The sequence below is a fragment of the Spinacia oleracea genome, chromosome 3, assembly GCF_020520425.1.
Source record: "Spinacia oleracea cultivar Varoflay chromosome 3, BTI_SOV_V1, whole genome shotgun sequence".
NCBI classification, from domain to species: Eukaryota; Viridiplantae; Streptophyta; class Magnoliopsida; order Caryophyllales; family Amaranthaceae; genus Spinacia; species Spinacia oleracea.
The window spans coordinates 71,571,144-71,596,336 of record NC_079489.1 but is presented as its reverse complement, the minus strand read 5'-3'; the positions used below and the strand labels follow the sequence as shown (position 1 = coordinate 71,596,336).

Sequence of the window (25,193 nt, the reverse complement as noted above, 5' to 3'; positions counted from 1 at the left end):
TTTGGATTCGGAAGGTTTTTCATTTCAAATTATGAATAATTGTTGTTCAGCATATTTGAATGGTATGTTCTATGTCTCTGCTAAATTATCAAATGGTTTGTATGTACTAGACTTACAAAACCATATCTATCACATAGAAAACAAGAAACACAAACCAAATGATTTGAACCCTACTTACCTATGGCATTGTCGATTAGGCCACATAAGCTCAAAGCGCATAGAGAAACTTCATAAGGATGGAATTCTCAAATCATTTGATTTTGAATCATTTGAAGTATGTGAGTTTTGCTTAATGGGGAAAATGACAAAATCTCCTTTCACAGGCTCAAGTGAAAGGGCCAATGATCTTTTAGCCCTCATACATACTGATGTGTGCGGACCTATGAGTACTTTGGCTAGGGGAGGGTACGGGTATTTCATTACTTTTACTGATGATGTGAGCAGATTTGGATATGTTTACCTCATGCGACATAAGTCGGAATCCTTTGAAAAGTTCAAGGAATTCCAAAATGAAGTACAAAACCAACTTGGAAAGAAAATTAAAGCATTGCGATCCGATCGTGGTGGTGAATATTTATCTCAAGAGTTTGGTGATCATTTGAAAGATTGTGGAATACTTTCGCAATTGACTCCACCAGGGACACCACAATTGAATGGGGTTTCCGAAAGAAAGAACCGAACTCTATTAGATATGGTTCGGTCCATGATGAGTCTTGCTAACCTTCCTGCCTCATTTTGGGGATTTGCGCTTGAAACAGCGGCATTCACACTCAACAGAGCTCCGTCCAAAGCAGTAGAAAAGACGCCATATGAGATGTGGACTGGAAAAGTTCCAAAATTGTCTTTTCTAAGGACATGGGGTTGTGAAGTTTATGGAAAACGTTTACTTTCTGATAAGCTTTCACCCAAGTCCGATAAGTGTCTTTTTGTGGGTTACCCAAAACAGACTAAGGGATACTACTTCTACAACCAAAGCGAAAACAAAGTGTTTGTTGCTCGCGATGGTGTCTTTCTGGAAAAGGTGTTTATTTCCAGAAAAACAAGTGGGAGTAATGTATATCTCGAAGAAATTCGAGATGAGCAACAAATGGATGAGGTTCACACCTCGTCAGAGACGACCCAGCATGAAAATGCTCAGGAGGCGGTGCATTCCATTCATGCGCCTTCTACCGTCCCACTTGGAGATAATCCATGCGAAGTCCCTCAACCTAATGAGGTGGAAACTTCTCCTGTTGTTCCCCAACGTAGGTCTAGTAGGACTGCCATTCCGTCAAAGAGATATATTGATTTCCTTTTGACTGAAAGTTCTGAAATAGAGATTTTAGAACATGAGGAACCTACTAGCTACACAAATTCTTTGACGAGTCAAGACTCCGAGAAATGGCTTGAAGCCATGAGATCCGAAATGGATTCGATGTTTGAAAATCAAGTATGGGACTTGGTTGCTTTGCCTGATGGGGTTAAACCCATAGGTTGCAAATGGATTTTCAAACTGAAAAAGGACAAAGATGGAAACATTGATGTCTTTAAGGCAAGACTAGTGGCAAAAGGTTTTAGACAAATTCATGGTATTGACTATGATGAAACCTTCTCACCAGTAGCCATGCTGAAATCCATTAGGATAATTCTTGCGATTGCTGCCTTTCATGACTATGAGATCTGGCAGATGGACGTCAAAACCGCTTTCTTGAATGGGTTCTTGAAAGAGGATGTGTACATGACACAACCACAAGGTTTTGAAGATCCAAACAGTCCAAGAAAAGTTTGCAAGCTTAAGAAGTCCATTTATGGGCTTAAGCAAGCATCCCGGAGTTGGAACCTCAGATTTGACGAGGCAGTCAAATCTTTTGGCTTCCTCAGAAATGAAGAGGAATCTTGTATATACAAGAAGTTGAGTTGGAGTAGTATTTCTTTCCTAGTCTTGTATGTGGATGACATACTTCTCATAGGAAACGACAAGACCATGCTTGAGTCAGTCAAGGAATGGCTTAAAAGTTGTTTTTCCATGAAAGACCTAGGAGAAGCTGAATACGTCTTGGGAATAAGGATCCATAGAGATAGATCCAAAAGGCTGATTGGACTTAGCCAAGAGACTTATATTGATAAGGTTCTTGCAAGGTTCAAGCTGGAAAACTCCAAAAGAGGTTTCATTCCCATGCAACATGGCATTTCACTTGGCAAGACTCAGTGTCCTTCGACACCTGATGAGGTCAAGCGCATGAGTAATGTTCCTTATGCCTCTGCAGTAGGGTCCATTATGTATGCCATGGTATGCACTCGACCGGATGTTGCATATGCTTTGAGTATGTGCAGCAGATACCAGTCAAACCCAGGAGAGGCGCACTGGATGGCAGCAAAGAATATCCTTAAGTACTTAAGAAGGACTAAGGATGATTTCTTGGTCTATGGTGGAGATAATGAGTTGGTTGCCACTGGATACACCGATGCAAGCTTCCAAAGTGACAAAGATGATTTCCGATCACAATCTGGTTTCATATTTTGTCTCAATGGAGGGGCTGTGAGCTGGAAGAGTTCTAAGCAGAGTACCATCGCAGATTCTACAACAGAGGCTGAGTATATTGCAGCAAGTGATGCAGCAAAAGAAGCTGTTTGGATCAAAAAGTTCATTAGTGAACTTGGTGTAGTTCCTAGCATTGAAAATGGCATTGAGTTGTATTGTGACAACAATGGTGCCATTTCCCAGTCCAAGGAACCCAGATCGCACCAAAAATCCAAACATGTGCTCAGGAGATTCCATCTTATTCGAGAGATCGTTGAAAGAGGGGATGTGAAAGTAAGCAAGGTTCATACTGAGGATAACGTGGCTGATCCTCTGACTAAACCGCTTGCTCAACCTAAGCATGAGAGTCATACTAGGTCTATGGGGCTTAGGCATATGGGAGAATGGCTTTAGTTTGTTTACTTTATGTTTACAATTGTAAAGACATTTATTATGCTTTGAATGTTTATGAATAAAAGTTCATTCTTATTTAATTGTTTGGTTTAGTATTAAATAAAATGTCCAAATAACTTGTGTTTTCAAATAGGATTATCGAAAACGTTTTGATAATGGAACCCTATAAAGTGAACTGAAATCACAACTTATTAAGTCCCTAGTCTAAATCACTAAATTGGACATAAGTGATTTATATGAAGACTAGCATGTAATTAATTGATAGTGCAGTTCCATGGGCTATGGAGACATAGGGATGTCTAATTGATTATATGGATGTATACTTGATGCATTGTGACTTGACCTAACTAGATTCTAAAAGTAGAATCAAACTTCTATATTTAGTGGATTCCTTAGACATGAGTATGTCTTAATAACCACGAGACAATTAGTTTAACTTTGACGCTGTTAAACGCCGTGCCGTAAAAGGAGGTTATAAAGGTAGTGATCAGGTGGGCTAAGAATTGAGTGGGAGTTATGGTCATACAAGAGTGAATAAGTCCTCCTATTTGATAGGAATGGTGTCTGGGCCTCTTGATGAGCGAGAACTGAAAATTGCATGGCCATGCGGAATGGGATTAAAAATTAATCTTTATTTGAACAGTTCGAACTCGGCGATCAAGAAACTAGAATTTGAGAATAACAGTGTGTTATCAAATTTTGGCATTAAGAGACTTAAGGAATTTAGCATTGCGTTCTTGTCTTCGGACAAGTGGGAGATTGAAGGAATTATGTCCTTAGACATTTCCGGCAATTACTAAATATAAACAGGAATTAATTATGAAGATAATAAGTTAATTATTTTAGTAATCATATTTGCTTGCTAGAGAATAAATGTGATTAGCAGGACAATATTGATTGGACCTACAACTAAAATATATTAATCCTATAAGGTCACACATATAAGCATTAATTGGAATGGGCCCAAAAGGCCCGATGGCAACCGGTCTGTTAAGGGAAGAATGTTGGGCTTTGGTTTTGTGTTAACCTAAAACTCTCACATTATAATAGTTATAATGTCAGGGATTTAGAAATCACGTTCATTCAATATCTGACAAAAAAGAAAAACACAAAAACCCTAATTCTAATTTTCTAAACGCCGTACATCCCAAACAAAGCAAGAGACAGATTGTGATCGTTCTCTGCCGTACTAGCATACGTGGGATTCAATTCGTGCTTGTGGACTGAGTAGAAGAGCAACAAGTGGGGCTCTAAGATCTTCGAAGCTTGCATACGAACGGGAGAACACGCTTCAAAGGTGATTATTCTTTCGACTTAATCTGATCTATACTATTGTTATGCATGAGATCCTGTGATAGATGTTAGGAAATTGTTTCCTGAAATTCCGCTTTATGCATCTATATGTTCCTACACAAATAACATCTGGAGCATTAGCTTCAGATTCACTAGCTGAGACCAATTTCACCCCAAAATCAACTTCCAAACCACTCAGCTAGTCGTAAACTGATGACGATCCAATCAGTAAAGAAGTGGCTGACACAACTCGCACGTTGGAATCTTCTTTTGTTAAGTATATATGAAGTACTTGTGAGAAATAAGAGGTGGCACTAAAGATCTAACTATGCAATATTCAGTTCAGAATCCCAAAGGTGAAGCATCAGAGATCAACTTTTTCGCTTACACTTGTATGTCCAGTTCTGATTCCCTTCTTGGAGACTAATCAGGCTATAATGGGTGGCTAAAACCTGAAGCCGAATTTAGCAATTTCCCCGAGAAAGCTCTCCAATGATCATTCATGGGAACAAATTCATTTTGTTGCATTTCTTGAAGCAGCTGTAGAATCGGTTCTGGATTGGGAGAAGAAGAAAGAAGCCCCAAAATTTCAGTTGATATTTCTTGCAGCAAAGAAGGTGAAGCAGCCATAACCTGTTTTAGGTGGTTGATGGCAGTTTCATACTGGTTAGCCTCTGCGAGATATTTCAACAAAATTACATGGGACCCTTTATGCTCAAGGTGACAATTACTGCACAAGAATTTAGAAGCATACAGTAAACAACCTGCACAGACAAGTGAAACAACATCAATGACAATGTTGAGTGAGTATAAGAAACAGCTAACACCAGTTTGTATGAAGCATTACCTCCTTTACAAAGAGATAGAACAAGTGGAGTTACTATAGCATGTGCTATTGTCGTATCCTGATCAGCAACCTTATAGAAAATCTGAATCGCAGCTTCAAATTTCGAGTCTTGACAAAGACATTCGAGCAGAAATGTATATATGGCTGCATCAGGCATCACACCTTTATTAAGCATGTGATCAAAGAGTACCTGTGCTTCATCAATTTGACCTATTTCCGCAAACTTTTTGATAAGGATGTTGTAGCTCTTCAGATTTCCATCAACCCCACAAGAAAACATTTCGTCCCAAAGCTTCTTTGCAGGACGGATGAGATCCTCTCTACATAATGCTTCCATAAGAACATTATAGAATGAGATGTCAGGGAAAAGTCCTTTCTTCTTCATCTCTTGAAGAATGTTATAAGCTTCTCTCACTTTTCCAGCCTCGCAAAGAGATGAAACCATAACGTTATAGCTCTCTAAGCTTGTGAAATAGTCTTTGGAGGACAAAACATTAAACACTTCTAACATATCATCAATTTTCCCGTGTTTGTACAGATTGCTACTGAAATTGCTCAAGGTAACAAGATTTAGAATTCTTTCTCTTTCCACAATGAACTTGAAAAACAACATAGCAGAGCATGGATCAACCAATGATACTGATCCAATCAAACCATTCAAAGCATCATCTTCTATAGGGAAATTTCCATCTAAAATCACTAACCCCAGCTCTTTAGCTTCATAAATAAAGTTTTCTGAAAGCAAGGTAAATACAAATTCTTTATAGTCAATTGCCCTGGGAGCCACTCCTAGCTTCCTTTTCTTCTTTAAAACCACTTGTACCTCAAAGATACACCCCGGCCCCTTAGACCTAAAAGCCTCTGCAACTATCCTATAAGCCATAAAATCAGGCTTACAATCTCTGTTCCTCAACTCCTCTAATGCATTATAAGCGTCAGATACCCGACCTACCTCGCAAAGCCCGTGAATGATCAAAAGGGCAACTATGGACCCATCAAACCTCGAAACACTACCCCTAACTCTATCCAAGACATCTAGGATAGTACCCATTTCAGAATCTCGACAAAAACTCCACATAAACAAACCAATTCCAAGAGTTGTAAAACTAACACCTCTAACAAGCATTTCATCGAACAGCTTACGTGCACAATCAACACGCCCTTCGGACACCAACCCAGCAAGGACAGAGCTACATGTTTCCGCCCCAATATCGAAAATCGATGAACTACCACCATTCAAAACCATGAAAGCTTCATGGGATTTCTTCGATTTGACGAGGGAAGCAATAACAGGGCGGTAAAAAGAAGGATTAACAACCAAGTTTCGAGATTTTGCCTCTCTAAGCAGCTTCTCTAAGGAGTTGAATTGGCGGGAAAGAGAAAGGGATTTTAGAATGGAGTGGTAAGAAATGGAGGAGTGGGAAAAATTGGGCTGCTGAGATGCCCAGTTGAAGAAACCGAGTGAAAGAGATGGGTGGCGGAGAAGATGAGGGTCGATTACTCGGGCAACGAGTGAAGGGTTGAGAGAGTCATGACAGCCGAGTTTGTAAAGGGTTTGCTCGAGTGACCACGTCCATGAGCCGGCTGGCCGCGAGTTGTTGGAAGATGAGATCAAGGCTCTGCTTATGAGGTTCGCCGCCTCTCTCGCCGGAGGTTGCATCTGAATTTGGGAGGCTGGGGAAAGAAAACCCGCGCAGGCAAACTAGTATTTAAATTGTCGAACTCATAACTTACCCACTTTGTTCAATTCGAGTTATCTTTGTCTGAACTTCTTCAAGTTAAGGAAGACTTTTCAATGGCTACAATAAAACTGTAGTCATTGTAGTTACTTTCAATCTCAACTCTTTAATTTCTAAGACTAATCTTAACCATCTAATTGTTTGACTATTACATTTTCAAAAAGTTAATTTTTTTTAAACACAATTAAATAAAATGTATTTCAGTTTTAATTTTTGAGGAAACCGTGCTTTAAAAAAAATCATTGTTCAATAAAAAACTGATACCTCAGGCAACATGTTTTGCAATCTCCATTGTTGTGCCTCCAAAATGAAAGCCATGATATTGCCATATTATTCCATATCCGTGTGTTCAATGTTTATTTTATCTTGAAGTGAAGACATTATCATTGTTGTCAACATATCATTATCTCCATTAATGTCCATCCAAATGGAACAACATAAAATTTAACATATCGGAAAAAATGCCGGACACATATATATCACCATTAATAATGATCAACTAACTACTTTTTTTTTCTCTTTCATATTCTATACAATTTGTGAAATTGGTTTTAACTGCTTCCATAAATTTCAAAGTCCTATATGTTTTAACAGACACCATATGATTTTAAAATCTGAAATTTAGAAATCAATTATGGAAGCAGATAAATTGGATGGTAAGAAACTGAAATTTTCGTATGTTGATATTAATTTTATTCTTATGAACTATTTTATTGTTAAGATATTTTAAATTACCAAGTCAACCTAATAAATGGTCCAGATTTAATTTAGAAAATCAACGGTTCTGATCAAAAAATTACAATGGCTACAGAATTATTGTAGCCATTGTAAAACTATCCTCAAGTTAACTTAAAAAATCTTATTTTGTCTGAAATAGACTTTTTTTTCTTTTTGCTTTTTGAGGGGAAAGATTAGTGCATTCATTAATCAATGGACAATTTATCCATAAGAACATACGGGGAAACCTCACAAGGACTATGGTTTACCAAAACTTGTTCAACACCGAAAGGCACTAGTCTAGCAAGGTGATGGGCTACAGTATTGTCATCCCTTTTAACATGAGACCAAAAAACATAATCAAAATGCGAATACAGAGATAACACATCATCAAGAATGGAATCAAGATCAGTAAAGTACGTTATCCCTTTGGAGAGTCGATTAATTACCACCTCGCTGTTCGTCTCAATCACTACCTTCTTCAAACCGTATTTTTGCGCAAGTTTAACAGCAAAGTGCATCGTTTTGCATTCATCGATCACAGGGGGCCAATACCCGCTCATCCTCCTTGAGGCACTAAATACAACATCTCCTGCTGAATCCCTCGCAACTACCCCAAGACCGATCCATCCGTCCTCGTTGAGTGAAGCATCACAGTTGAGTTTAACAATGCCCGGGTCTGGAGGAAGCCATACCTTGGGGCTTCGGTTTCTTGGTTGCTGGCCTCTCCTCCCATAAATCGCCTTCGAGTACTTATCATGATCATCAACCAATATCTGCAGTCTGTCAAGAATGATAATGTGAGGTGTCTCTTTGGTGTTAAAGACTGTCATTTCTGCGGCACCAAATCAACCAGAGCATAGCAGCAATCAGTTGATACTTCTTTGGGTCCTCTTCCTTCCATAACCCAATAAATTCCACAAGAGTCAGCCCTTCCCTCTTCCTCAACAGTCTGTCGCACCCCCTATCGAGCCAAAGATCACGGACAACAAAGCATTCGAACATCGCGTGGTCTAGAGTTTCCTCCTCCCCGCACCAAATGCAACTGTTATCATCTGACATGTGTCTGTATTTGAGGTATGAGCGGACATGTAGAGTACCCGTGCAAGCTCTCCATAAGAAGTGTCTTACCTTGGGAGTCATGTCAAGCTTCCATATCTCTATCCAAGCTTGATGGAGATTATCAAAATTGCATGATTTCCCGAGCATGTAAGCCGTTTTAACCGAATAATTGTCATCCATAGAGTAGGCCCACGTTAAGCAGTCCTTCGGAGCACGGTCACTAAGTGGAATAGCCATAATGCATCTGACATCCCTTTCTTCAAATATGCTAGTAATCTTCTCATAGTCCCATTCCTTTGTGTCGGGCCGCATCAATTCATGGACATAATTTACTGTATCATTGTGATGACTTAAGATGAAACGACCTTTCTCGTCAGTGAGCCAAGGATCAGACCAGACATTAATATTGGACACGTTTCCTACTCTCCAGATCAGTCCCTCTTTGAGAAGGGCCTTTGCGCCCCAAATGCTCCGCCACGAGTAGCTGCAGGACAACCCCAGCGCAGAGTCTAAGAATTCCCCGTTGGGGTAGTATTTTCCTCGCATGACCCTGCCGAAGAGAGATTCCGGGGCCGACATTAATCTCCAGGCCTGTTTGCCCAATAACGCTTCATTGAAGATCGTCAGGTCACGGAAGCCTAGACCCCCAAGACATTTGGGTGCACACATCGAATCCCAATTCATCCAATGGACTCCACGATTCTCTCCCGAGCCTCCCCACCAGAATTTTGCTATCATTGATTGGATGTCATGAATAACCCCCACCGGTAGTCGGTACACACCCATAAGATAGGTTGGGATGGCTTGAATGACCGACTTTATAAGAATTTCTTTCCTGGCTCTCGAAAGTAGCTTCTCCTTCCATCCTTGCAACTTTTTCCATATTCGATCCTTTAACGCCGCAAAAATACCTTTTTCTTCGACCTTCCAATGATTGTTGGAATTCCAAGGTATTTTTCATGCTCATCAACTAGTCTCATTTTTAACAAATCTAGCAACTCCGGTTGCTTAGACGACAAGACACCCTTGCTAAAAGAAACCTCCGATTTATCATAATTAATTTTCTTCCCGGAAGCTGCTTCATACTGTAGACACCTACTTTTGTCCCCATTCCCGCAAGGGAAAGGTTCGATGATGAAGACGTAAAAACTCCACTTGACAACGCATCTCCTATAAAATAAACGAATCCCGATTCCCCATTTCATTTCACCCTAAACCTGCTATTTATAGAAACCTGCTAAAAATAGTAACTGCCGTAAAAGGTAGCTTCTAAAAGTGGCAAATCATAAAAGATAGAAACCTGTCAGAATTAGGTGTTGCATTCCAACATAAATCCTAAATGAGATAGAAAACTACGAGAATCCTATTCCTAATATGATTCAGAAATAAGAGTTACGTATTAATTAAAATCCTAACGAGCCTAGAGTTCGTAACGGGCCCAGACGCATTCCGTCATAAAATTGATACGCGCTAAGAGACTCGAATTAATCTCAAACTCTACGGATTTCAGGAATCCGAATCTGACTAAAGAAAACAGCCCAGACCCTATTTTCAACGCCTGGCTCTGGGCGCCGAAATCTTCGGCGCCCAGGCCTGGGCGCTGAAAATACCTGGGTACGTGTTTTTTTCTAATTCTTTGTGGATTAGAACTCTGCAATTCTATCTTTCCACGAACTCTTCCCTATAAATAGGCCCCTAAATTCAACGTGAAAGGACACACAACAACACACAATTATATTCTGAGTATTGACTCTAACCCTTAGCCTAAGCCTCTCGCTGCGAAACTGTTCACGCGTTCTGTCGCAATCGATCCATAAATCGAACAGAACGTATCCTGTCCCATAATTGAGATTCGTTAAATAAAAAGGAGAAATAGCAAAGTCAAAGTGGTTAGTTTTCTGAGAACCGTGACGCACCTCTCAAGGGTGCGTCGTAATGTGTCCATTTTCGATGATTTAACTGCTTTCCTCGCCCTTTTTATGAACTGTTAAACTAACCTAATTTGATTCCCCATACCCTATTATCACGCCTAACAAATATAATATTTTTGGGAAATCGGATTATCATGCTAGGTCCCTCAATGCTATTTAATTCAGATAATCACGATCGAATTAGTATTATATGTTGCATATTGCTAAAATCAACTCAGATTAGTTTAATAGTTAACGCATGTCCCTTCAATTATTTATGCTGAGCTAGTAAGGATATCCTGCCTCTGGAGTTATCGACGAGCGAAGTACTCCTCTCGGTAGTTACAGTCCCCCGAACCCTCAATCTATACCTTGCGGGTGTATATTGAGAGATCCCCACACCAGGGATCACAAGGGAACCTACGGCCGTCGTGGTCAAACATAATTGCACTCCCTTTAATTTATGTCACGATAACCGGGTTTTGTCAGTTTTTCTCATTATCGTTAAAAACTGAATGGCGACTCCTATATTACTAGTCAATTGGGTGTATACTCACAGGAAATCCAATTACACTTGATTGAATAAAAAAGAATCGTCACACCCACGAGGGACGAGGTCATGCATTAGCCTCGCGCTTTTTCGACCCCCTCGCAGTGGCGACTCCACTGGGGATAGTGAAGGAAATACTCGTGCTTGTAGGTAATCAAAATAGCCGAAGGGTGAAACGATCCTATCCCGCGTTTATTTCCCCATCAAGTTGGGACGACCTGAAAATCAGCATATTAATGTGAACGGGCAGAACATCATAACGAATCTCGGCTCCCTCGGGAGTTGAGACTAAGGATACCTTTTTTCGCCAAAAGGGGGGTGCATACGCCGCGCATGTTTCCCACTCGGTACTTGTGCAGGTAGTACACCTATCCCGAACCCAATCGCTTGCCCATTAGGTCCCTCTCGCCTGCATGCCCCCTTGGCTTGCACTTGCGGGTTGGCCTCTTGAGCGAAATTCGTCTGTTGAAGACACTACCTCGACCGGGGCATGGGTTGGATCTACGATAGAAGCGGTACCAAGCCAGGCGCAAATAAACTACCCATAGAAGCCTATCATAAACTACGTGGCATATTTAATTTTCAAATCCATGTTTGTAATGTAGTTATGTGTAGCGAAATATGTGATTGTGTGTGACAAACTATCCTAGAAAACCAACGACCTTAAAAATTGCCCAAACATTCATAGACTAATTTGCCAAAGAGTTATACCGAAACACGTGTTCCGCAAACCCGAATGATCGCCACAGAAATAAGCAACGCTCGGGATGGCCTGTAACGAATCCCACAAACGCTGCTACGCGTAAAGGACGTTATTAGGCAAGCACGCAAGTCAAAGTCGCATAAACAGAACACAGAAAACGAAAACCAGCCAGGGACGCATTTTCAACGCCCCTGGCTGGGCGCCAGAATTTCTCACGCCCCTAGCTGGGCGCTGAAGTTGCTGCTTGGCCTTCTAGTCAGGCGCAGCAGCCTCGGTGCCCAAGCAAAAGGAAAATACGTAGCGCAAAAAAAAATGTTCATCAAGAGAATTGCTACGAGGGCGTAAGAAAAGCACTCGATTTCAAAAAGCGGCTCGTAAAAAAAATTAATAACTCTTCGTGTCGTCGTCGGGCCTCCTACGACGGCAATGCTCGGCACCAAAAACCGAACATGCTAACAACTATGAATGTCACAAGGGCAAGTGTTTCGAAAATTTAAAGAATGACCAAAACAAAAAAAACCAAAACGTGTACCGACAAAAGAAAAAAGTGAAAAACCAATTTAGAGAGTCGAAGTCTAGACTAAGTAATGCTTGAAACTTTGGGAACCTAAACTTTAGCTTATCTTATGCCTAGGACTGGTCCTTCCACTTGGTGCCGATCAGAGAATCAACGGTTAGTGCGTCTCGAAGATACGTCGCCAACACCAGGTTTAGTAACTCCAAGCTCCGTCCGTCGTCCCTCATTTCAAGGATCTCCGCTTCCCCAACCTCGATTCGCACCTTCAGACATGTCCATCGAAGATTTGCGAGACCAGATGGTCCAAATGACTCAACTTATGGGCCAACTGAAAATGGAAAATGAAGCTTTAGCGGCTGCGCAAGCCAAAAATGACCTCGAAAACGAGAAGAGGATTGAAAAAATGGTCCTACAGCAAACCATGGGGAGCAAATACTTCTCCCTCGATCCTGAACCTTTTCCTGGCAAATTACCAGAAAAGTTCAGTTCATCTGACTTACCAAAGTTCAAGGCAACGGACAACCCCCATGATCATCTACTGAGCTTTGTGAATACCATAAACTTGAAAGGCGTGGACAAGTCCATGTACTTACCTGCCTTTCCTTTGTCCTTGGAACCTGTGCCGCTCAAATGGTACTATCACCAGGACCCTAAGCTCTTCCCCACTTGGGAAGACTTTGTCAATGTCTTCATCAAGCAATACTCGTCGAACATGGATTTCCAAGTCACCATGCGCGAGCTGGAAGTTCTCTTCCAAAAGAAAAATGAGGGTTTCACAACCTACTTTGCTAGATGGAGGGACCAGGCGGCCTAGCTAATCAATAGGCCTCCCGAAACAGAATTGGTCCAAAAATTCATTGACAACCTGGACCCGGCTTACAGACAACACCTTAGGTACCTGGGACTCGACACTTTCAAAAGAGTTTATGATGTGGGAATAAAGATCGAGGACGACCTCGCCAAAACCATACAGAGAAAACCCACATATAAGACCAACACCTATAATCGGGGTAACACATCCCAAGCCCAAGAAGTCCATGCTGTAGAAGAGGCTCCCGCCCGAAGAAACCCTGTAAGATGGGTCCGAGACCGAAAATTTGCCCCACTCGGGTCAACTTTGGTACAAGCCTTTGAAAGACTAACCAATCAAGGAAAGTTGAGACCTATAGGCCCCACTCGTGACCCTCCTGTCAAAAACAAATATTGGGTCGAAGGTACTTACTGCAAATTCCATCAAGGAAATGGGCATGACACTGAAAACTGCTGGACTCTAAAACATACGATCCAGGACATGATAGAGGATGAGGTAATACCTCTCCCTAACGTTGGCAAACCCAACAACAACAAGAGCCCACTCGGCTCTTGTCACATCTCTCTCGACCAACCAGAGAATTTCGACCCCACGGTGTATATTACACCTCAAGGTGCACCACTCGCTGTGGTCCCTATGGATCGAATCGAGAGGGAAGTGTGCAGTGTGTGGAACGATGATGCTGAAGATATTTACCTATCTCAAGTCTCGGGCCAGGACTTCTTCACTGAAACTTGGCCCGGGTATGCTCTCATTGACACCACCCCTCAGGAGCCCGAGGTCGACAACCTCACTCGATCCGGAAGAATATACCTACCGGACATTCACCCGCCTCCCATGGACGACGTCCCGGTTAGGCAAACTCCTGAGAATGGACGGCACGCCACCGTCACGGAAGTCATTGAAAATCCTCTCCTGAAACAACTAAAAAGAACCAAGGCTGAGATTACCATCTGGGATCTTATGTGTATTTCAAAGGAACATCGCGAAAAGCTTATTCGCTCACTTGACCTCATCTCAGTACCTACATATATCACACTTGACTCATTGGTTAGCCATGTCACGAGAGATGCCGGAGAAAAGGCCATCGTTTTCACTGATAAAGACTTACCCAAAGAGGAGGGTGCTCACAATAAAGCCCTTTACCTAGTGGTTGGATGCAAAGGACAAAACATCCCCCTAGCGCTCGTAGATAATGGTTCGGCAGTTAATGTCTGCCCATTGCGAACCGCCCATTGCTTGGGGCTAAGAAGCGATGACTTCCAAACCTCCACGCAAGGGGTACGAGCTTATGATAACTCCCAAAGGCCTGTATTGGGAAAAATCAACCTTACCATACAAACCGGGCCTGTGGCACGCACCACGGAGTTTCAAATAATCGACATCAAACCCACTTTCAACCTCCTGTTGGGGCGACCTTGGCTCCATGACTTAGGAGGTGTGGCTTCTACCTTGCACCAAATGGTTAAACTTAACCATAACGGGGTAATACTAGAAATCCGCGCCCCTCCTCTCGACGTCAGTTGTACTATGGTTGGAACGGCTGAAAATGCAGACGACCTTTATGGGTTTCAAATGGAAGAAATAATCCAGTTCATCGAAGATTATGATCCGGCATTCCTAGACCCGCATGCATCCCGAGTCATCCCTAGAATGCTGTTAGCTCAAGGCTATTTTCCAGGAACCCCATTGGGCATAAGGAAGAAGGAATGCACATTCCATCCTTTTTCCGACAAATCTACTCCCTTTGGCTTAGGTTATGAACCAACGAAGGAAGATATTGCTGACCGCCTATCTAGGCTACGCCTTAACAAAACCAAACAAACCACCCTCCTTCCCCCATATCAAAGGACCCTTAACGGGATGTTCGTTCGGGAAGGAGAAGAACACCCATGCTGTGATTTCCCTGAACCCTTCGTTCAGGATGGCTTGCTAAAACCCGGATTTGAAATTTTCCATGACTGCCACACCTTGGATGAGGCACCCCACCTCACCAAGACTAAAACAGCTGAAATATTGGACAACCAGGCTCTATGGACATTGTTTAACGAATCGAGGCCTATGGAGGACAAGACTGTGATGACTACCCTAGCTTTACAAGATGAAGGTTTCGATCCAACCCGGTTAATCTCTCCTGCATCAACACTAGAAGAGGTCGAGAACGGATGGGTGAAGACATATCAGTGGGTCAACGCAAAAGGAATGGAATTCAAGATGAGTACCGGTGAAGGACCGAAGTTTTATGAGACTAAACCCCAGGGTTGAGCCACATAGAGCACCATTAGTAAAAAGCGCCTAGTAGTTCTTTAGATTGATAGAAAAAAAAATAGAGACTTTAGATGGTCCTAAGGCCCTTTAGAATATGGGTCAGTTTTATTTCAGTGTGTTTTCCTTACTTTCCGAATCAATAAAGGCGTAATATTTCTCCTAAAAAATTTTATTCTAACACTAAACACCAAATGTACTTGCAAAATACAACAATAAAGAGGCGGCCCACTCTAGGCCCAACAAACAAAGCCCACTCGGTTTTGAAATAGTGCCACGGTAACCAGTTCCCGAAACCCACAAAATAAACCACACTATCCCATTCATATCCTCAAAACCTAAAAAGCCAACCAGTGTCATCATAAGAGCCAATCCATGCAACCCAAAATCAAAGGAAATCAAAAATTTAAAACAATGCAAATGTTACCAAAAAATAGATTCATAAAACATAGATTCCATCATACCCTTCACTACCAACCTACCTCCAAAGCCTACACAAAGATCTTCATAAATTCCGCACCCTAACTCCATTTTCAAAACTGTTTTGAGTCACCAATAGAAAAAATTAATCTGGACAAAAATGCGTTTCACGCTAACAGTCAAAAAAGCCTCCAAAATAGCCTCAAAATTAACTTTAACTACAAAGCAAAATATCAAGGCACAAAAAACGAAATAGAAATAAACGCAAGAACATGTGAAGCAAAGCGTCAAAAATTGACCGCCCAAGTCATTTTCAGCGCCCAGGGCTGGGCGCCGAAATTTCTGACGCCCCAGCCTGGGCGTTGAAACTCTCTGCCTGCCAAAAGTTTTCCTTTTGAAAGTGCTCGTCATTTTATCCGCACACAACGGAAAAATAACGAACACTTGGGGGGTACAGTACGTATCCAAATAGGTTTACCAAGAATATAGCTATACAAATTAGTCGAATTTTACGCAACCTATGGCAAAAAAAAAAACGGCAGATGAAAATAATGATAAATACTTCACTCATTTGACCAATTAAGTAATATGTTTCCACTTCGGGACATATCTACCGAAATCCGGCATACTAGAACTTATTCTAAAGCTAGAACTACGCGCGACCTGATTCTGACAAGATACGTAGGCAATCCTTGCCAAGGATTCGGTCCAAATAAAAAATATATTCTTTGCAAAAAAAGTGTTAGACATATAAAATACATAAAAAAAGAGGAGAAACAAAAATAAATGAAAACTAAAAATACGCCTTTATTAAAATATAATAAGAAGGAAAACAAAGTGCTAGGAATAAAAAACAAACACAACTGAAATAAATAAAGGGCACCTACACCCTAGCAAGAACTACACTACTCTAGTTCTTCCGGATCATCAAATAAAGTCTTGTAGAGAGCAATGTTCGCAGGATGCACCCCCATAGTATTCTGCGCTGCCCCAATGTCAATCTCCATAAGAACCGGCTCCTGGACACTAACTTCCAAAGATGTCAAGGCTTCAGAAACATTCTCAATTATAGCCTGCTCAGCCTCGAAGGCACAGGCAATGGTGGGAGAAGGATTATTATCATCAACTAGACTAGCCACTGTTTCTACAGGCGGCTGAGCCTTCCTAACCCATACATTGTTCCGGCGAAGATCTCCGCAAGAGCTTGCATTTCTTTTAACAACAGCAGGCCCCTTCATGTTAGGCATCTTTTTAGGCCTGAAACTGGAACGGGGAGGAACTTCCTTTCGCTTTCGATCAGGACGAGCTTTTACAGTCTTAAAACTATAGGTACGAGGTTTGGCAGAATCAGGACCCTCATACTTAACACGAATACGAGGTATCAAAAGCTCAGCCGGCTCCCCATTACGAGCCTCTCCTCACATCTTTATCATCGGAGCTCATCCACAACTTGTAGTTTTCAGAAAGACCCACAAAACCATTTGTAGCTACGGCCCAACGCGGGAGACCATCATAATACTTGGCCCACGCTAGGACTCGTGTTTGTGAAAAGGCCGCTACCTTAGGTGGTACCGTATCAGAAAAGGGGATACTCTGCCTTAAACCATATTGACGCATGACTCGGTAAGGAAAAATATAAATGGGACGAGATAGCCCCAACAAAGAAACATAAACTGATACATCAGACCCCCCTGTCATAGTAGTCAAACCCCACCATGGTACCACCCACTTAATAGAACAAATACCATAAGTAAAAAAGGAGGTCCATTCGGCCTCGTCCTGGCCTTGGTGCAAGTATTTTCGGTTACCCAAAGCTATAGGGCGATAATATTTAGGATCGGCAGGAGCTTCCAAAAGTCAAATCCGTTCCGCAAGCCAAATCTGCAAAAACAGGTACGATCGAATCAAAAGAATGAAAAGAAACAAAAACGGTCCCTGGGGCGCAGTTTCAACGCCCAGGACCAGGCGCCGAATATTCCAGCGCCCAGCCCTGGGTGCTGAAACTCAGCCCCAGGCAAAAAGAAATATATGCAAAAAAAACATACATGTGCGCAAGGAAAAGATCGATTACCTGCAGTAATAGGGGGCTCCCCTTAAAATGTTCGGATTTGGCATCCTTCTTCAGTTCATCCGCACTCAGCAAAGTCTCAGCAACAACCAACGGCATAATAGAATAGCAACTTTCCATCTGGCTAATCAAGGGGATCAACCTTATGTCACCGAACTCACCATTGTTATTCGACAGCAAATAATGATTCAACAAGCAAAATACAAGGGCTCGAATGTTCAATTTTTGTTCGGTCATATTCTTACTAGGCCTAAAATGATGTTTTACAAGTTTTGCCAAGTTAACCTTATCGTCTACAACAATTTCAGCAAACATGTTATCATCTAGCCCTAGGAAAGCCCTTATGGTTGTTTTACCCTCTTTAACGGTGCCAGGGGTAACAGGAGTAGCATTAGTAGGATAACCAAGGATCGCAGCAAATTCATCGGGCAAAGGACATATTTCATTGCCCCGAAAGGAAAAAACATGATGATCGGAGTCCCAAAAGCTTAGGGCAGCATGCAGAAAATTATAATCAATATTAATTTGCTGTAAACCTAAAAGTGCCTCTAAGTGGTATTCTTTTAACAAAGCTTTTTCTGTGGGAGTAAGGGCCCGTAGCCAACGCCTAACGGTCCGTTGGAGTTAGAAAGTAGGGATCGACATGGCAAAAGTAGTAAATAATTAGAGCACAGCAAAAAAAGAGAAAGAATTTGAGAGCGGTGGAAAATAAAGACGTATCTAGCCCCTATATATAGCTGAACGCACCCAATGACATCCTGATCCCATTCAGAAACGTGTTAGGAAATCCGAAAATCAAATATTACCAGGAAAGGACTTTCAGCGCCCAGGCCTGGGCGCCGAAATGTTTAACGCCTGGCCTTGGGCGCTGAAAATGCAGCCCAAGGCCCAGATTTCACAAAACACGGAACAGGAAAGGACTAAGACCGTGTTGCTAAACACGAGGCCTTATTGCAAGTAGGATCAAGCCCAAAGCACCTTTAGCTCCCAAATAAGCAAGACAAAATAATAACATTAAAACTTAGTTGAAACTTAGACTCGTCTCAGAAAATGCTTGTGTACACTTTCAAAAAAAAAAAAGCAAGTTAAATATCATGGTCATTCTTCGAAACACCAAAAATATGTGTCGTCAAGTCATTGGTTTTCCAAATAAAAAATGTTTGTCTGTCAAAGGGTTAATCCGGGCCAAGCTAAAACCGGATGTCGCCTAAAAACTAAAGTCGCACTCCACGGCTTCGCTAAAGTAGCACACTACTATAGAAGGTCGCTCGCACATACGAGCATGACCCCAAACATGATTACAAGATGCGAAAAACAACCGACGAGCCCCAGTGCTTGGGGGCTCGCGAAAAAAATAGACTCCAACGAGGAGCGCGCGATCAAAACCACATTCCCGGACTGCGCCATACACCATATCATGTTTGGATATCTCAAAAAAAAAAAGAACAACAATAGATTCGACCTCATCGAAAGGACGTCACTGACGCTTGTGCACGGTCCTCTGATCAAAGACCAAGTCGAGCCGTAAAGACTAGCTCAAAATCACGAAAGCGGACGGTCGCAAGACAAAGATCCGTCTGAACACGTTGTCAGCCCACGTTCAGGTTACAACTAAATTCGAGCACCCCTCGAAAGAATTCGCTCTTGCAAGAATGAATAAAAGAAATTCTCAAAAGAAATCCAAAGAACCAAAGAAATAGGAACTCGCCCATCTTCAGTCAGGCAAGAATCGCGTCACAAACCGCGCGAGTTCCCAAATAAAAAAGAAAACGAATTCAGGGACGTCCACCCTCAGCGGACAGGGCTCGCCCACCCTCAGCGGGCGGGATCTGCGTCACTAGCCGCGCAGGTCCTCAGTTTTCGACAAAAATAAAGTCTTCAAATTTAAAAAAGGCTCGCCGTCTTCAGCCGGCGGGGTCTACGGCGCAAACCACGTAGGTCCTTATTTTCAAAAAAAAACAAAATAAAATTTCAAAACAGATTCGTCCACTTCTATCGGACGGGGCGTCCACCCTCAGCGAACAGGTTCGCCATCTTCAGCCGGCGGGGTCTACGTCACAAACCGCGTAGGTTCTTATTTTCAAAACATCAAAACAGATTCGTCCACTTCTATCGGACGGGGCGTCCACCCTCAGCGGACAGGCTCGCCCACCTTCAGCGGGCGGGGTCTGCGTCACTAACCGCGCAGGTCCTTAGTCGCTGCAGCGATAACCTTTTTCGGTTTTCCCTTTTTCCAAAAATTAAAGGATTGGTTTTCCGTTTTTCCAAAAAAGAACGATGTGCTGGATTTTCCTTCGTTTTACGTCCTATAAAAACAAGAGGGTTTTCTCGTTTAGCTAGCCCTGAAAATGAGAATCTTTAAAAAACGTTTTTACCTCGTGATTGGGCTTGGCCAGGCCCAATTACACTTTATAGCTTTGATTTCGAAAAACTCTGTAGCTACTCCCAATGACAAAGTGAGGGAGTTTATACGCACCTTTAGATCATTCCAATGACAAAGTGAGGAAGTTTCTATACTATCAGTTGACAAATCCCAATGACACGTGAGGGATATGTCGACACTTCAAGTGATGACCCTTAAGTCAAATGTTATCACTCGGGGGCTCGTGAGACCCTCGCAAAACAGGTCACATACACCATGGCTTGTGTGACGCACTCCGTCTAATACTTTGACCATCGTCTTACTCCAAGACTCAGTCAAAGTGGGGGCTAACTGTAGACACCTACTTTTGTCCCCATTCTCGCAAGGGAAAGGTTCGATGATGAAGACGTAAAAACTCCACTTGACAACGCATCTCCTATAAAATAAACGAATCCCGATTCCCCATTTCATTTCACCCGAAACCTGCTATTTATAGAAACCTGCTAAAAATAGTAACTGCCGTAAAAGGTAGCTTCTAAAAGTGGCAAATCATAAAAGATAGAAACCTGTCAGAATTAGGTGTTGCATTCCAACATAAATCCTAAATGAGATAGAAAACTACGAGAATCCTATTCCTAATATGATTCAGAAATAAGAGTTACGTATTAATTAAAATCCTAACGAGCCTAGAGTTCGTAACGGGCCCAGACGCATTCCGTCATAAAATTGATACGCGCTAAGAGACTCGAATTAATCTCAAACTCTACGGATTTCAGGAATCCGAATCTGACTAAAGAAAACAGCCCAGACCCTATTTTCAATGCCTGGCTCTGGGCGCCGAAATCTTCGGCGCCCAGGCCTGGGCGCTGAAAATACCTGGGTACGTGTTTTTTTCTAATTCTTTGTGGATTAGAACTCTGCAATTCTATCTTTCCACGAACTCTTCCCTATAAATAGGCCCCTAAATTCGACGTGAAAGGACACACAACAACACACAATTATATTCTGAGTATTGACTCTAACCCTTAGCCTAAGCCTCTCGCTGCGAAACTGTTCACGCGTTCTGTCGCAATCGATCCATAAATCGAACAGAACGTATCCTGTCCCATAATTGAGATTCGTTAAATAAAAAGGAGAAATAGCAAAGTCAAAGTGGTTAGTTTTCTGAGAACCGTGACGCACCTCTCAAGGGTGCGTCGTAATGTGTCCATTTTCGATGATTTAACTGCTTTCCTCGCCCTTTTTATGAACTGTTAAACTAACCTAATTTGATTCCCCATACCCTATTATCACGCCTAACAAATATAATATTTTTGGGAAATCGGATTATCATGCTAGGTCCCTCAATGCTATTTAAATCAGATAATCACGATCGAATTAGTATTATATGTTGCATATTGCTAAAATCAACTCAGATTAGTTTAATAGTTAACGCATGTCCCTTCAATTATTTATGCTGAGCTAGTAAGGATATCCTGCCTCTGGAGTTATCGACGAGCGAAGTACTCCTCTCGGTAGTTACAGTCCCCCGAACCCTCAATCTCTACCTTGCGGGTGTATATTGAGAGATCACCACACCAGGGATCACAAGGGAACCTACGGCCGTCGTGGTCAAACATAATTGCACTCCCTTTATGTCACGATAACCGGGTTTTGTCAATTTTTCTCATTGTCGTTATAAACTGAATGGCGACTCCTATATTACTAGTCAATTGGGTGTATACTCACAGGAAATCCAATTACACTTGATTGAATAAAAAAGAATCGTCACACCCACGAGGGACGAGGTCATGCATTAGCCTCGCGCTTTTTCGACCCCCTCACACATACACGTTGAGTATATCAACAATTGTTGCGCATTCCGTTCGGTTGGCTCTAGCAAATACTCCCTCCGTCCCGGAATACTTGACCTGTTTTCCTTATCGGGCCGTCCCTTAATACTTGACCTGTTTTTAAAAATGGAAATATTCTAACAATATTATATTATTTCTCACTCCACCCCTATTAACCCACATGCCCCCTACTCCATACAAAAAATAATTAAAAATTCAACCCCTACTCTCCCCCAACCCCACCTCTTAACCCACCTCCCACTAACTACATTAAAATAATACCCCACTATCAACTACTACCTATTAAATTAAATAAGTCAATTCAAGTTCCTTAAACTCTGTGCCGGTCAAACCGGGTCGAGTATTCCGGGAAGGAGGGAGTAATAAATTGTTGTCTGCAAAAAAATAGGTGAGTAATCTCCGGTCCCTCCCTGCTCGCCTTAACACCATGAATCAACCCCTTCTCAGCACTCTTCCTGATTAAACTAGAAAAAGCATCAGCTATCATAATAAACAAATACTCCCTCCGTCCCGGAATACTCGACCCGGTTTGACCGGCACAGATTTTAAGGAATTTGAATTGACTTATTTAATTTAATAGGTAGTAGTTGATAGTGGGGTATTATTTAAATGTAGTTAGTGGGAGGTGGGTTAAGAGGTGGGGTTGGGGGAGAGTAGGGGTTGAATTTTTAATTATTTTTTGTATGGAGTAGGGGGTAGGTGGATTAATAGGGGTGGAGTGAGAAATAATATAATATTGTTAGAATATTTCCATTTTTAGAAACAGGTCAAGTATTAAGGGACGACCCGATAAGGAAAACAGGTCAAGTATTCCGGGACGGAGGGAGTACGGGGAAAGGGGGTCTCCTTGACGGAGGCCACAAGTTGGAATAATCGATCCACAAATTTTGCCATTGACAATAAACGAATAAGAGACCGATCGGACACATCCCATCACCACTTTCACCCAACTACTCGAGAACCCCATCTTCAATAAAAGTTTTACCAGAAAGCACCACTCAACCCTGTCATAAGCCTTACTCATGTCAAGTTTCAAAGCTATCGACCCCTTCTTTCCCTTGCTGCGTTTTTTCATTGTATGAAATAGTTCTAATGCAATGAGAGCGTCATCCGTGACCAATCTCCCCGGAACAAAGGCACTTTGATTCTTCGAGATAATACCAGGAAGGATAGATTTGAGTCTCAGCACAATTGCCTTAGAAGCTAGCTTGTTCAACACGTTACTTAGTGCAATAGGCCGGAATTCAGACATGACTGTCGGACGTCTTACCTTTGATATCAAAGCAATGTTCGTGTTGTTTATGGGTTGAGGGGAACAATTCCCGTGCAAAATATTACAAACATACCTAGAAACGTCATCACCAACAATGTGCCAGTATTTCTGATAAAAGATTGCATGCATTCCATCTGGCCCCGGTGCTTTGCAAGGGTCCATCTGACATAGAGCGGCATAAATCTCCTCTTTAGTGAAAGGGCGGAGGAGGAGATTATTATCCTCGCTCGATATAGTAGTGCCCACGGCCTCCAACACTTTTTCTACAGCAGTACTCGATGGACCGGAGGTGGTAAAAAGTTCTTCATAGAAATCTTCGACCACTCCCTCAATCTCTTCTTCTTCTGTAACCCACTGCCCTGTACCATCCATAAGCCTTTTAATCTCATTTCTCCTCCTTCTCTGTGAAGCTTTATGGTGGAAATATTTGGTGTTACGGTCACCGTCTTTGATATCTGCTGCTCGTGACCTCAAGTACCAGAAGGCTTCCTGTTTTTCATACAAGTCATCGAGGTCTTTTTCTAATGCCACACAATTTGCTACTGCCTCATCTGAAATTCGTTCTCCCTGTGCCACTTTCAAAGCTTTTTCCGCCTATGCAATTTGCTTGTGGAGTTTGTGAAATTTCTCCCCAATCCAGCCTTTGAGGGACGCGGCCAAAGCTTCCAGCCTTTCCAAAATCGATCCCCCTTCAGAGCCCTCCCAAGAGTTACGAACCACCCCATCACAAGCTTCATCTAAAAGCCAACAAGTCTCGAATTTGAAAGATTTTTTGCCTCTCCTTCTCTTCTTTTTGGGTCGCTTTAACCGAGCAAATATAGGAGTGTGATCAAGTTTTGGGTCCCTCAAGTTGCACTCTTCAAGAGCAGCTCTAAAGTCCGGGATAGCTCTGCGTTCATTATCCACCCCACCTTCCTTTTCCTCATAGCAAATAATTTCATTAAAATCTCCACTTACCAATAGAGGGCCAGTATATTCCGCACATAAATCACGGAGCAAGCTCTATGTTTTGCATTTATTTCCAGATTCTAGCCAGCCATATAGCCCAACAAATCGCCAGGCAACTCCTTCAGACGAAGTTACATCTCCACAAATGTGGTTCTGAGAATAAGAAACAACGAAAAATTAATATTTACAGAATTCCAAAAAAGACACAAACCACTCGATAATCCCCTACTACTGACTCCTAGTGCACAATCAAAACCGAGCCTGTGTTTTTGTGCCTCAGCGGCAGACTTGTTGATCTTTGTTTCTGACAGGAACACGAGGCTAGGGGCTAGGGTAACGCACCACTGTCGTAGTGCATTGACTGCCCGTGGGTTGCCAAATCCCCGGAAGTTCCAACATAAGGGATTCATGGCTGTTCGCGGGTTTGGCATTCACCAACACCCGCTACTTGAATAGGCACAGAAAACTCCAAAGAAGGAGTTCCAACCTTAGCTCTTTTTTTCGCATTCCACCATAACTTCATCACCATCCTTAATCTCCGCTTCCACCTGCTTAAGCCCTCTCTTTTTTGACTCCTTCTCCACACTCTTCTGAACTTCGGGTCCATGACTCACATTCACCTTGCTACCTTTGTTATCAGAGGACAGAGCAAGCTTTTTCCATTTTGAAACCCTGGTCTTGATGCTCGTTTCAACCTCCGGGGGGAGAGGTAAAAAGGGAGGGGGAGGAGGCACCAACGACTTCCTTGGCATGATTGGTATGGAAACATGAGCATCCTCCACACTCGATGCAGCTACCTGGGAGGCAGTAGGTTCAGAGCCCGAGACTGCACTGCTAAACCCAATGTTGTCCACCATCAACTCCTTCTGTATGCTCTCATGGTCTTCATGAACTGAAATTTCTAGCATTTCAGGCCCTTTCTCTCCTATTACCATCTTCCT

General features: G+C 42.3%; 2 protein-coding genes across 2 annotated transcripts; both read right to left on the bottom strand.

Annotated features, from left to right (window-relative positions):
* Positions 1–3,904: 3,904 nt before the first annotated feature.
* On the bottom strand, positions 3,905–6,860 carry LOC110789230 (pentatricopeptide repeat-containing protein At5g14080). Its single transcript, XM_021993877.2, has 2 exons — positions 5,055–6,860; positions 3,905–4,971 (listed from the first exon to the last, which is right to left on the bottom strand). Exons 1-2 carry the CDS (start codon positions 6,712–6,714, stop codon positions 4,640–4,642), a joined length of 1,992 nt encoding a protein of 663 aa, XP_021849569.2. The 5' UTR covers positions 6,715–6,860; the 3' UTR covers positions 3,905–4,639.
* Positions 6,861–8,339: 1,479 nt separating this feature from the next.
* Positions 8,340–24,662, bottom strand: LOC130469770 (uncharacterized). The gene is made up of 6 exons (XM_056839236.1): positions 24,489–24,662; positions 24,388–24,405; positions 24,022–24,306; positions 22,948–23,898; positions 8,642–9,496; positions 8,340–8,474 (listed from the first exon to the last, which is right to left on the bottom strand). The coding sequence occupies exons 1-6, from the start codon at positions 24,660–24,662 to the stop codon at positions 8,340–8,342; spliced, it is 2,418 nt and encodes an 805-aa protein (XP_056695214.1).
* Between the last annotated feature and the right edge of the window lie 531 nt (positions 24,663–25,193).